Source organism: Notothenia rossii, assembly GCF_949606895.1.
Source record: "Notothenia rossii genome assembly, chromosome: 9".
NCBI classification, from domain to species: Eukaryota; Metazoa; Chordata; class Actinopteri; order Perciformes; family Nototheniidae; genus Notothenia; species Notothenia rossii.
This window is the reverse complement of record NC_136907.1, coordinates 20,215,891-20,228,847: the sequence shown is the minus strand read 5'-3', so window position 1 is coordinate 20,228,847 and position 12,957 is coordinate 20,215,891. Positions and strand designations below refer to the sequence as shown.

The following is a 12,957-nucleotide window of genomic DNA, read 5'->3' as shown; positions in this document are numbered from 1 at the left end:
TAAAGTCTTCTATTGGTGGTCTGAGTTACATTGTCACAGTTTAAAAACAGTTACTAATCTGTTTATGCACATGCGATAACTAAGATGTTAATAAAGCACTGTAATAAGAATGTATTCATTTAAGTGGTTTGAAAGTTAAAAGGTAAAAAGCATCATCATATATCAGAGATCATAGGTAACACCATTTGATTACCTTATTTGGTGAAGGATTATGACTTAACAGGCATTTATGTAAAAGAAAATCCTCAAGATTACTTCAATTCACTTTTCTTTTTTTTAAACCTTATTTCTCCTCTAAATGCAACACAAGTTGAACTTTAATTAGGTCAGTTTAAAAAGCTGCTGCCTTCAGTCAAAACATATCACTTACATTTTAATTGCATTTCAACGTGAATTGCATTCATCAAAACAAAGCAAGCGAGTAAGAATGCAGTTAAAGCCTGTTGCTGTTTGAAGCATGAGCTTTTTAGTAGTGTGTAATACAGCTTTATGCAAAGGCTCCATGCTTTGTCAGCCTCCCTCTCTCCTGATGCTTATTGACACAATGAAGGAATACCCTGTTCTAACGCACAGCAAAGACTCGTGAAATTACTTAGAACAAATAATAAATTGTTGCCCCTGCCCCAGATCCTAAGATTGAGCTCCATGTTTTTGGGACATTTGCTCAAAAGCAATTATTTAAAGAGCTTTCTATTTGGAGTCTTTTGAAGGTGGGTGTTTACAGTTCCATAATGCTTCATTTGTACTTTCACACAATTAATTATCCCACTGCTGATCTGATAATAAAAAAAACTCCACTACCTTTTCTGCAATCATGCATAGTATAGAGTCTAGAGACCATCTAATGATATGTTTAATTTGAATTTTTTTAAAAGATGGCTGATTAAAAAAACAAAACAAACATTTAACTGGCTATTCTCTGCCATAACCAAACATCTGCTGTTGGTATTCCCATCATTGTGAAAAATATGCCTTTTTAATTTCACATAGTCTTTTAATAGCTACTCGTTCCTATAATAATTGTAAAGTAATGACTAAAGACCTGTTTGTAGTCAGGTGGTTTTTGGTGTAATAGAAAAGCTAATTAACTCATCATTTGTTATCAATACTATAGTAAGATTTGATACACTTTGATTTGACCCTTTAGAACCCTTTTAAAGTGACCTTTATCACTTTATGCTTTGATCCATTTGAATTCCCATGATCCTCCAGTGGCTCTGCAGTTTCTAGGTGTGGCAGAGCTTGGTGCGTCACAGCTCAACCTTGTTTGTTCCTCGTCTGACTCACCCCAGCTCTCAGTGCATTAATGCAGCAAACGCAGAATCAAAATGGTACAGTCAGGTTAGCGGCGACCCATCGGAGTCACTAGACAGTGCCGGAATTTTGTACTTATTGAATATTTGCCTGCAGTGCATGTTTTATGACCATGCGATTATAAAGATGACTCAGTCCAAGTGCTGGGGGAACAGCTTTTGATGGGAAAAACCCTGATAGAAATTATCAAAGAACGACCACAAACATCCAGAAAGCAGCAGACCAAAACCAAGAAATTCATTTTACATGTTTTTTTATTAAAAAAAGAAAACAGTTACAATCAAAACATTTTGTATAAAAGACAGGTCACATATTCTTACTCCATCTACGATAGAATGTTTTAGTCAACTAATCTGACGCTTCGAGGCGAGACTAAGAGCCAGCTACTATATGAAAATAAGATTCCCAAAAATATGAATCAGTCTTCTCACAAACGGCAAGTCATTCCAAGAAGGCGGGTAATGCTGCCGCCTGGAGCACCCTAGATGCTGATTTGTGTGTTTTTCTGAGCACCTGAAACTCAAACTCTTCAGCTCAAGAAAAAAAAAAAAAAAAAAACCTCTCTCCTATGAATGATGAGGTGTTTGGATTAGAGCACCCAGTGTTAAAAATGACAATTTGTGAGTCAGCTTTTCCCCTGATGTGTCAGAAGATTTACCAAACAACGGCCACAGTAAACAATATTGGTGCACCAACAAGGTATCCAATACTATGCAATTCCATGAGAAACCCGTGCTGATTGCAAAATGAGGAATCACTTGTTATACAACCATGCAGAAAAGCTCCACACGATGATTCTGACACCAACATTATGCCTGATTGTAGTGGGAAAAGGTAGTATAATGTGCATATTATCTACCCATCAGTCCATAGGTGGATAAAACAAGAGGGAATAAATGGCACAACCTACTAGGGCTAATCAGTATTTGCTAAATTGGTTAAAGCCAATAGAAATCATGATTAATGTGGCCAGCTAGCTCTATCACACACAGGTTAAAAAAAGTTCCTTTTGTTTTAATTGTTCAAACTATTAAAAAAAGACTGAAGGTATCCTGGCACAGTTTCAACATTCTTACACAATAATCCTCTCTTTCTCCAGTATCTTTACTACTCAGCTGCCAGAAGGTGTAGATAAATGTGCAAATATTTTCCTCATCACTCAGCGTGCGAAAAAGTAACCTTAGTATAATACAATGGAAAAATAAATATTATTGTGGAAGAGAGTACGCCAGGGACCCTTTGTTTTTGCACATGCTGGATGGAAAAGTTGTATTGAAAGCAACCATGAATAAACTGATGCGGGTCTGATCCACCAGGGAGTACGACAAATCCAAAACAGGATGCAGTGGCTTTTTACCCCATAAAAATCTCTTTTTTCCCTAAAAAATAAAAAACTGAAAGAAGAAAAAAAAGCACCCAATTCTAGCAGAATTGAAGAACTGATAAAACAGTCAACACCACCAGGAGGGAAGCAGGGAAAACAATAAACATTCACGGGCCAAGGACGTCAAATTGTCCGAGGAGAGCTGGGATATTTCTGTGGATCTGTGTTCTACTGACTGCAGCCACTGAAGTATTGCTAGTGTCTACTACACTTGAGCTGCAGATGGAAACAAATCTGAATGAGGTGAGCTCTTCAAACTAAGGCTCGTGGTTGTAAGTAAAGTTCCAAAAAAGGTTGACATCGGTGACACTGCACACATCTCACCGCGGTCATGACTGAACCACCACTACCATGAAGAGTTCTGTTAGATTACTCGCTGAGAAAAAACAATAACAGAGAAGTAAAATATGAGCACCATATTTGGCATCACCGCATCCTTCTTTGGTGACCAGGAGGAAGAGAAGAGGGGGCTGTAGTGTTTATTCCTAGACGTGAAACACACAAGAGGAGGAAGAGGAGCAGCGAGCAGTAAGGCCGAGGTGAGTTAGTCCAGCTGGAGAGTGTGGAGAGAAGGAAACTCCTCCATGGCAACACATCATGAGCACCAGCGATCAGTGTGAGAGTCATTAGCAGTCTAGGATCAAATCATTTATATATTATATATACACTTGTACAAAAGAAAGAAAAGAATCCCTGAAGTATTACTCATGTTAGACAGTTTCTCTTGAGGTCAGTGAGTCCAGCCCATGAGGTGGCTGACGCGGGCTTTCTCTGTCATTTTGCGGACCCTCCCTGAGCGGGACCGGCCTAGGTTGAGGGGGTCTTCCTTGGACCCGTGGCCGTCATCCTCAGACTCGTCCCGGTACAGAACTGTCCTGCGGCCCTGGTTCCGAGTGCTCACCCGGCGAGACTTACACCGGCTGCCCCTCAGACTGCTAGCTCCCCCAGCCCCTCCCTGTGCTTCGTCCTCCTCCCCATCGGGATCTTCCTCCTCCTCCTCCTCCTCCTCTGGCTCCTCCTCTTCCTCAGGCTCCTCCTCTTCATCCTCCTCTGCCTCATTCTCTACATGTTGTACAGCCACCGGTTGCTGCTGCTGCTGCTGCTGCTGCTCCTCCTCTTCTTCTTCCTCCTCCTCCTCCTCTTCTTCTTCTTCTTCCACCTCTCCATCCTCCACCTCTCCATCTTCACCACCCTCCTCCTCCGCCTCTTCTTCTTCTTCTTCTTCCCCAGCATCCTCCTCCTCCTCTTCTTCTTCTTCTTCTACTGGTGGCTGCACTCGTGCCCTTTTAGGTCCCTGTGCCGCGTCCCCTCCCCCTTTGTGTCTCCTTTTCCCTGATGCCGCCCCCTTACCCTTAACAGAGAGGCGTAGCGACAGGCAGGGGGCTTTGCTGTAGTCGTGATCTCCGCCTTCGACAAACTTCTCCATCTCAGACTCGGAGCTGTTCTCGCTGTCCTCCGACGACGACGATGAAGAGGAGGACGATGAGCTGGAGGATGAATCTGATGAGGAGCTGTTGGGCCCAGACACAGCTGCTGCTACTACTACCACCTCCCCCTCTTCTTCCTCATCATCATCATCATCATCATCGTCGTCGGCGGCCTGTGGCACTTCTCGACCGCGGCGTTGTCTGGAGCCGTTGCTGAGATGAAGGTTACGCCTGTGCCCTGATTCGACACAACACAAGGCTTTAACGTCACGGTAAAGATTACGAGACGTCTAAACATTTGTGGTTTTTGCTACAACTTTGCATACTATTATTATTTTATGAACAAATAATTAAGATCGTTCAGTCTATAAAATGTCCGAAAGTTGTGGGAAATATCCATCACAGTTCCTCAAAGTCCACGGTCTCTTATTTGAGAGGAGTAAAACTGCATTTTGGGACATTTTGCATTACAATTCATCAATTCTTTATAAATAAATATGTTTGATGGTGTAGCTCTGATCTTTGTGAGAATGTATTGCTCGTCCTACCTGATTTCTTCACTGGAGTTGCCTGGCTGCGGGTCACCCGGAGCGGCTCTTGGCTTCCGCTCTCGCCACTCGTCCCTGATTCTGGGGAAGCAGGCTGGATGTCGTCCTCCTCTTCTTCCTCCTCTTCCTCCTCCACCTCTGCTACACTACTGCTTTGCTGGGCTGAATCGACAAAATAATCCTTATTACTCATCCAGTAATCACTTTACTTTTCACAGTACATCCGTAGTGTGAAGCATTACATCTTACACACTTATAATTACTGAATGCTACAACATGCTGTGTGGCAATGCTAAATCTATTAGCTAAATCAAATGGACAGTGAAAATGCAGTTGGATCAGTGAAACACCAAAATAAAACTAAATGTATCATTTTGGAAGAGTAATGATTGTGTTACTTCCCCAACATTGCTACAAGCAAACATTTTTGTAATGATTCTGCACAACATCGAGAGCTAAAACACATGGAGCCACAACAGCACATACCCTGGCGTGATCTCCGAGAACGAGTCTTCGTTGAGGTCTGGGATTTTTTTGGCTTCGACCCCCTCCCTGACTTGTGCTTCCCTTTAGAGCTGCACACATGGAGACAGAGAGAAGAAGATACATGTCAGAATAAATAACAACATTATTTAAAAGCAGGATGCCTGCAACTTTCATCATATTGAAGGGGTCCTATTGAGCTTTTTGGGGGGATTTCCCTTTCCTGCAGGTTTTTGTGCATTTAAATGTTCTGCAAAGGCTTCAATCCCAAATTTCCCTCCACAGATTCTTTCCCACACTCCCCCTCCCCTGCCTTAAACGCCTCCATTGGACTCCTTTGTTTACTTCTGCAACATCACTACGTAACACTTGCACTTGTATTAGCTGGCGCTCCTACAAATTGTACATGATAGGCTAAGGGCTGGGACGTCTCTACGTGCTTGACCAATCACAACAGAGTCGACCAGCTAACCAATCAGAGCAGACTGGGCTCTGGTTTCAGACAGAGGGTGAAAAGAGGTGGTGCAGCACAGCCAGTATGAGAAAAATAAGGGGCTTTCTCAACATCAAAGCATGTAAACATGTCACACTAGAGGAACAAAAACACAAATATGAGCCTGGAAATGTGCATAATATGGCCCCTTTAAATGAGCAGCTTCAAAAGAGCTTTTTAGGACAGGACTCTTTAGGCTGAGGGTAAAACAGGCATTCATTTTAAAGCAGCTGACACCCAGTGTAAACAAGAATCAAAAAGATAAGATGATGAGGAATGTCAGGTTTGTGGGGCAATCAGCACCTGGGGGAGGGACTTAAAGGCGGGGAGCTGCCTCCGTTGTGCATCCTGTCCCTGTAACTCAGTCTCTGACGGGTCCGCCGTTCATTCTGTACGGCAGACTTGTAGTCGGAGATGATGGAGATTATGTTTCTTTCAAAGAAGGCCGACAAGCTGAGGGTCATGGTGTAGATCTAAAACAAGAAAAGTCAGGGTGAAACTACCAGACAACCACCATGTCAGACTTTACACAGATAATTCAGTGATGCTGCCTCACCTGTGATTTCTTGTTGGGCGTGTATGCTTTGGAGTTGCTGAAAATGAGGCGCACATCTTTGGCAAACTCCACTGGGCTTTCATAATTCCCTGCGCCCAGCGTTTCTGACACTGAAGCCAGATCCATGGGAGTGTCGATGATGTTCCGATAGTCCTGCATAAAACAAGTGCACAGATGTTCATTTTAATGTGGATTCTGCTTTTACGTGTATGCCCTCGGCATGCATTTTTTAAAAGTTATTTCTAGTTCTGTGAGGCATGATTGTTTTACCGGATACTCAAAGATGTCCACGGGCCGCCTGAACGGCTCTGAGGCTGGCGACACCATCATTCGACGCGTCAGTTCTTTGCATTGCCCACGCCAAAATTTCACATCCAAAACCACACCGCGCTTCTTGGAATTCTGGTTGGCTCCCTGGCAGAGAGAAGAGGATGTCAACTACTACTGGAAGTACTGCAGATGACTTATATTTGTTGGGGGATACTGGACTTTGATTTGCTCTTACCAGATTTCCTGTTGAGGTGCCCGGAGTGTCAGAGTCCACCTCCAACTCAGCCTGCAGAGGAGCAAAAATACATCTAAATTACTGATGATGATTTACAGCATAAAACTAATGCTGTCAAAATTATCGCGTTAACGGCGGTAATACATTTTTTGAATTAATTGCGTTAAAATATTTAACGCATGCGCAGAATGGCCCGCCCCATACATCCCACCAGCTGCAACGCCAGGGTATGGCTGGGGTAGGCTACAGCCATACCAAGAAATGGCTTAGCCCCACCGTGAAAAATGATGTTAAAGTAAGCTAAATAAAGTCCGCCAACTCGCGGAGTAAATTGCACAGACAGCAGTTAGTAAGATTGATTTCAGTAGCCACTTGTCTGGAAATACCAAAGACTAGAAATGGTTTTGAAAACTTTTGTCACGTAGTGATCGTCTTCTTAATAGAACATCTTTGATAATGTCTTCTGGCCAATCAGAATCAAGATAACGGCGTGGTGTTGTTGCAGGAAGTCCCGACGGAGAATACTTTTGCTGTAGAACATCTCAATATACATCATACAACATTACGTGTTGATAGAAATCAACACGTAATGAAATAAGACCCCACGGTTTGATGATTGATAGGTGTGTGGGCTGTCTTTCATTTTGACACACAGAACAATGTTATAACATACATACATACATACATACATACATACATACATACATACATACATACATAGGCCTACTGTATGTTAAATGGATATATCCGCCTTCTTTCATTTATCTTTCCATTCCCACAACAATATACATAAAGAAATTGAATTTTTGGACATAGTTCGAATGGTGATTAATCATGATTAATTAATTTTTAAGCTGTGATTAATCTGATTACATTTTTTAATCGTTTGATAGCCCTACATAAAACACTACAAAAAACCTGCCACCATAATTAAAATACGGTAAATTTACTTATTTTTAATAGCACTTTTATAGTCTTTGCGTCCCTCAATGTGCTTTTACATATACAAGTGAATGCATTTAAACACATTCATACATGGGTTGCCATAGAAGGTGCCAACTGCTCAGAGAGACTAACATTCTCCCACCATTGGCCAATTTGGAATAAAGTATCTTGCCTAAGGACATCTTGACTGCATGGGCTGGGGATTGAAACACCAGCCTTCCGATTGAATGACTCCTAAGCCAAAGACGTTTCACAAAAAACAACAACTAATAAAACACAACCCAAGCCTCACCTCTTCTCCTCCACTGCTGACCTCAGACCTCAGCTTGTGGTACAGATCCAAGATGTCCGTGCAGCTCTGGTCCCTGAAAGGGACAGAGGCATAAGACACATGTGCAGGACTAATAAACATTGTAGTAACATCGTACATGAGCTGTGTGGAGCTTTACCCGATGTAGCGCAGGAGAATGTCAGTCACCACCTTGGCAGTTGCTACAATGGGGCTCTGGGGTTCGTTGAAAGTGCGGGCGTTGTGTTCGACGTAGCGCACCTCCCACATTAACGCAGAGATCCGCCTGCAGCAGAGAAGGAAGTCCGCACAAACAAGTGTTAATAAATATGTCATTTTCTTTTACATTAAAACATTACCAAATTCTATTTCATTTTCATTGCGAATAAAGGATATCAAATATATATTGTATTTTTTTTTACTTTAATAGAGCAGTTTTGTGTCCTGTGTTGTGCGCCATGTCAGGACAAGTGCAACACACAATGATTGACTTGAAGTTACTTAATTAGAGTTTAGGGTGACAAAAACAAGGTGATATTTAGCCTAGATTTCACCAACTAAAACTAAAGTAGTTCGGGTTTCCTTTAGGGTTTTCCTCAGAAAATACTAAAATGCTAAGACTTTAAAAATCTTGTTAAAAAGGAATGTGGTTGACTAAATACAAGTCAAACAGTGACACAGGTCTAAGACTGAATAGAAGAATAGCACAATTATCAAGCCTTTGAATGAATGGTGAAGATAGGTTGTGTTTGTGTGCCGCTTCACCTGTAGTAGCGGTTCTCCAGTCGTTTGTGGATGGTGCTGAGGTCAGTGGGGTAAGAAACGGCAGTGCAGTACAGAGGGTAGTCTTGCAGATTTACAGGTGATGCGAATGCCTTGGCGACATCTGTGGACAAACAGGAGTGAGGTCAAACATGAACAAGGTCAGACTTCTCCTGTAACAAGCAAACTGTCATCGACCCTTCGGTGGCCTACCCAGTGTGAGGAGAAGGTCGATGCCAAAGATGACCCTCTCACACTCTTCATCTCTCGTGTGAGCGCCCCACTCTCCTTCCTGAGGCGAGTAGAGCAGATCCTTCAGCTCGTCCTCTGCCACCTCCACGCCATCACCCTCATGCTCAGGCAACGCAGCTGACATTTGTCAGAAAAGAAGAAAAAGTATTAAGTTAGTTAAATAATGTTTTAACATTTTAGTTACTAAAGATATTATTGTTATTGGAAATGTACTACCAAGGCTGCATTTAACTGGGATACAGTGAAATGCCTCGCATTTCCTTATAAGGAAATGCGAGGCATTTCACTGTATCCCACAAATATTTCGTAAATATCATCTGTTGTTTTGCTGGATATTTAAAAAAGTGTAACTTGATTAAATCCCTCGCCATAATTTCCTGTCATCTAATAAAGGTTTTCTAACCAGTTGATTGTCATAATAATAATACCACTGACCTTCTTCAGGGATAGGCTCCATGTCCCATGGACTCATTTTTTCCCGCTCACCATTATCCCACCTGTTGAAACAAGAAAATAAAACAATAATTCAATAATCCTTCAGAAAATTGAGATTCTGTGGGAGGGCATGGGATTAACAGAGAGCACTGTTGGAACAGGTTACTAGTACACCCGCTACAAACACTGCGGAGAAACTGACTCACTTCACTGCAAAGCACTGAAACAGGCTGTCTGGATACTCCAGCTGCAGAGGCTCCTGGTCCTCCACGGAGCCGAACCACCAGGCGTCGTCAATGATGCTGCGGAACCTCATTCCTGGAGAGAGCAGGGCGGAGAGGACAGAAAACTCTTCATCACAATAATCACATTCAGATAGACAGCTACAGATCTGTTAAAGAGTTGTGAGATACTAACATATTTGTTTCTGTGGCTGGTGATATTAAATTAAAACCCTTTCAAACTATAAATGAAGAATATCAGCTTTTGTCAACAAACAGGATATCTAAAGTCCCATAGTCTATAACGAACAACAGTATACCAACACCATATATCACTGTTAAGGTTTTAAGTAAGCCTCAGTGGAGCTGGTTTGAAAACTGAATGCAAAAGGCACGTTCACACCGCTCCGAATTGTTGCGTTCACCAACACACCAAAAGAATCCGGAATTAAAAATTAGTTCATGAGAACCTTTTTACCCCCTTTTCCGTGGGACTTTCGTGGGAGAAAAAGGTTCCTATGTCTGACTGGCTGGGCGGAATGCAAACCACGCCCCGTAAAACTCCCAAAAAGTTTTGTGTAACCGCCATTTTGTTATCCTCGCATTAGAATTATTAGCATTAGCCCAGCGCAGAAACGCAGAGAGACTAACTTATGACAACACAAAATAAAACATGGGAGCCGTGGAGATGAGGAGGTGTCGGCGTTCTGGCGATTTACTCGGAAGGCTTCAGTAGAAGCTGCTGGGACTCCCAGAACTAAAGAGTTCTCATGAACTAAGTTCTGATGAACCTTTGTGGGAAAAGTGCTGCGGTGTGAAAGCGCCTATAGGGAGCAATTTAATCATTTGCACTGTTTCCACATTTCTAAAAGTCTTATGTTATACATGTTTGTTGTATGTTTTTTGGATGAAATGCTGTGTTTTGTATTTATGTGAACACTCACCTGGTTGCCAGTTGTGCTCTTTAGCTTCGTTGTAAAACTGCTGAAGTACCAGAAAATCTATGACATCTGGCATGTCATGGTACCTTTAGAGTGTGGGAATTAAACATTTAATTAAATGCAGGCATGCTTTAATTTACATTTTGTTAATATAAAATAATATTATATTCCTATGTTGCTTACTTTAAGGAGAAAGATTCACTGGTCATCTTCCCTGAGACTGAGTCCACGAAAGCCAGCTTTAGGCAGCAGAGGGTGGGAGGTCCAACTTCATATTTAATTCCAACCACCTTCACAGATTCTTGGTCCTGAGGAGGCAAAAGAAACACAAAGTTAAGCTCTGCCAATCTTTCCCTTGGCCAAGGAAAGTACATCCCATTGCCGTCTTCAGAAATGACAACATGTGGCTGCCGTGTTCGGAACACGTTCACTACACAGGCTGCTCCTCACCCTGAGGTCAAGTCTGTTCCATGGCTGCTTCTGAGGGTTGATGCTGTAAGCCTTAGCCCTGCGGACAGCGCGGACATAAGCCTGGTGACCCTGTTTGAAGTAGACGAGCTGGAGGAAGACATGAGATGTTGTCAAAAACGCATGTTATGAACCGTTATTTCCGTTTTCAGAGAGTGAAAAACCTTACCTCATCTCCCATTTGTGGAACAAAAGGAGAGCGATGTGGGACGGTCTCCATTATCCATGCTGGTGGCAGCCACTCCTCTGCATCAAGTCCAGCCAGAGAGGATGTGGGTTTCTAGCATTAAGCAATGAGAAACCTGTTGAAGTACAGAATTCCTCCTGTACTGTGAGGTGAAGATGTTTTAAGGAGGTCATGTTACCTGTTTGGTCTCCTTAGGCTTCTTCTTTTTCTCGTTGTCCTTCTTCCTGGGCTCCTTTGCCTTGCCATCTCCTTCTTCCTCCTCCTCTTCCTCCTCCTCGTCCTCCTCCGAGCTGCTATAACCCCGCGGTTGTACGGGCCTCCTGGTTGGTCGCTTCGGCGGCTGCAGGTTGATCCCAGCATCGGCTGTCCAATCAGAATACTCACTGGAGGAGTCACTGAGAATGAAAGAGATATTATGTTAGATTAGTGATCATTACTGCATTTAGAAAACACACTTCTCCGTCAGAAGATATTTACCCGGAGCTGCTTTCATTCTGCCACTGAGCTTCACCATCAGAGGACGCTTCGCTTTGCTCCGCCTGCTCTGCCGCCTGTCAATAGAAATACACACAGCAATTGTATTATTTTGAATGGTAGTTAACAGACGGTGCTCTACTGGACGTGTCATGTTTGGACATCAAGAGTAGAAAGAGGGAACGTACATTTCCTTCGCTATCAGAGTCCACCTGGCTCTCAGTTTCAAGTTGGTTGCTGGAATTTCGACTCCGCCGAGGACGACGGACTTGAGCCGAGCGTGTCTGATAGGCGTGGCGCTGCTGCTTTTTCTTGGACGGCCGCAGGGATCGCATGCGAGAAGTCGGCTGATCGCTCTATAAAGTGCATAAGGAGGGTTGAAGACAAGTAAAACTGAAATGAATTGGCAACAATATAGTATTTAGTTGTAAAAATAACTGAGGTTAAAAGTAGTGTACCATTGGTGTGCAGGACACTGGCTTCTTCCGCCTCTCTGCGTTGTAAAGAGAACATTCCATGTCGCCTTTGGCTTTTCTGCACTGCTCCACAGATCTAATAAGAAATCCATCATGAAAAATACATAATTAATAAAAAAGCAATTTCACTGATATAATCTTTCTGTGATATCCTCACATCCAATAAAAAGTATTTCTGTCTGCCTCACCTGGAGATCCCACGCGGCACCTCGTTGACCATCACCCTGCGGCTCCAGGCCAGCAGGTCCCTTTCGGTGGCCACCTGACTCGGCAGGACGTTATGCTGCATCTGCCACACCCCGTCCACCTGCCCACTCCTGCGGGGGGTACCAGCCACAGAGGAAGCCTCCCCCTCTGCTTCGTTTCCTTCTAAGAATCGAGATGAAAATTGTTCGTTATGGCAAGATGTTAATGGATGGATTTTGGAATTCAATTATGTGGGGGATGAGGGGGGGGTCATGGACAATTCAAATACTAGGAGAAAAGTAGGCAATAGGGAGGAAAGTCAGAGCTCTAGCATGCATGGGAAGCATATTGTCATCGATAATTTAAATACAATTATTTATACAACATATACACAACTTATACAAGTAGATTATCAGTGGTGTTTTTTTCTCTATTTTTAGCTCGCGGCACAAGGAGAAATAAAAGAGAAGCTAAAACTGTCACAGAAGATTGAGCACTTCTGCATTTTGTGTGAACCCACCATTATACACTGTATCACAACAAATAAAACTAAGAAAAGTTTGTTTACATAATGTAAAGTCAAACCAGGGTTTCCGTTTTTTTCTTGCCAG

General features: G+C 42.8%; 1 protein-coding gene across 1 annotated transcript in view; it reads right to left on the bottom strand.

Moving 5' to 3' along the window:
* Window positions 1-1,550: 1,550 nt before the first annotated feature.
* Window positions 1,551-12,957, bottom strand: part of brwd3 (bromodomain and WD repeat domain containing 3) — an 18,380-nt gene continuing 6,973 nt past the window's right edge. Inside the window, exons 17-38 of the mRNA XM_079650935.1 lie at window positions 12,349-12,590; window positions 12,143-12,236; window positions 11,873-12,040; window positions 11,688-11,761; window positions 11,389-11,605; window positions 11,193-11,303; window positions 11,006-11,113; window positions 10,739-10,863; window positions 10,559-10,641; window positions 9,600-9,711; window positions 9,394-9,455; window positions 8,920-9,075; window positions 8,710-8,830; window positions 8,105-8,230; window positions 7,948-8,020; window positions 6,711-6,761; window positions 6,476-6,619; window positions 6,206-6,358; window positions 5,953-6,122; window positions 5,160-5,248; window positions 4,674-4,835; window positions 1,551-4,363 (exon numbers count right to left, since the gene is read on the bottom strand). Coding sequence (XP_079507061.1) covers window positions 3,429-4,363; window positions 4,674-4,835; window positions 5,160-5,248; window positions 5,953-6,122; window positions 6,206-6,358; window positions 6,476-6,619; window positions 6,711-6,761; window positions 7,948-8,020; window positions 8,105-8,230; window positions 8,710-8,830; window positions 8,920-9,075; window positions 9,394-9,455; window positions 9,600-9,711; window positions 10,559-10,641; window positions 10,739-10,863; window positions 11,006-11,113; window positions 11,193-11,303; window positions 11,389-11,605; window positions 11,688-11,761; window positions 11,873-12,040; window positions 12,143-12,236; window positions 12,349-12,590 — 3,576 coding nt within the window. The 3' untranslated portion in view covers window positions 1,551-3,428. The remainder of the gene's footprint in view (window positions 4,364-4,673; window positions 4,836-5,159; window positions 5,249-5,952; window positions 6,123-6,205; window positions 6,359-6,475; window positions 6,620-6,710; window positions 6,762-7,947; window positions 8,021-8,104; window positions 8,231-8,709; window positions 8,831-8,919; window positions 9,076-9,393; window positions 9,456-9,599; window positions 9,712-10,558; window positions 10,642-10,738; window positions 10,864-11,005; window positions 11,114-11,192; window positions 11,304-11,388; window positions 11,606-11,687; window positions 11,762-11,872; window positions 12,041-12,142; window positions 12,237-12,348; window positions 12,591-12,957) is intronic.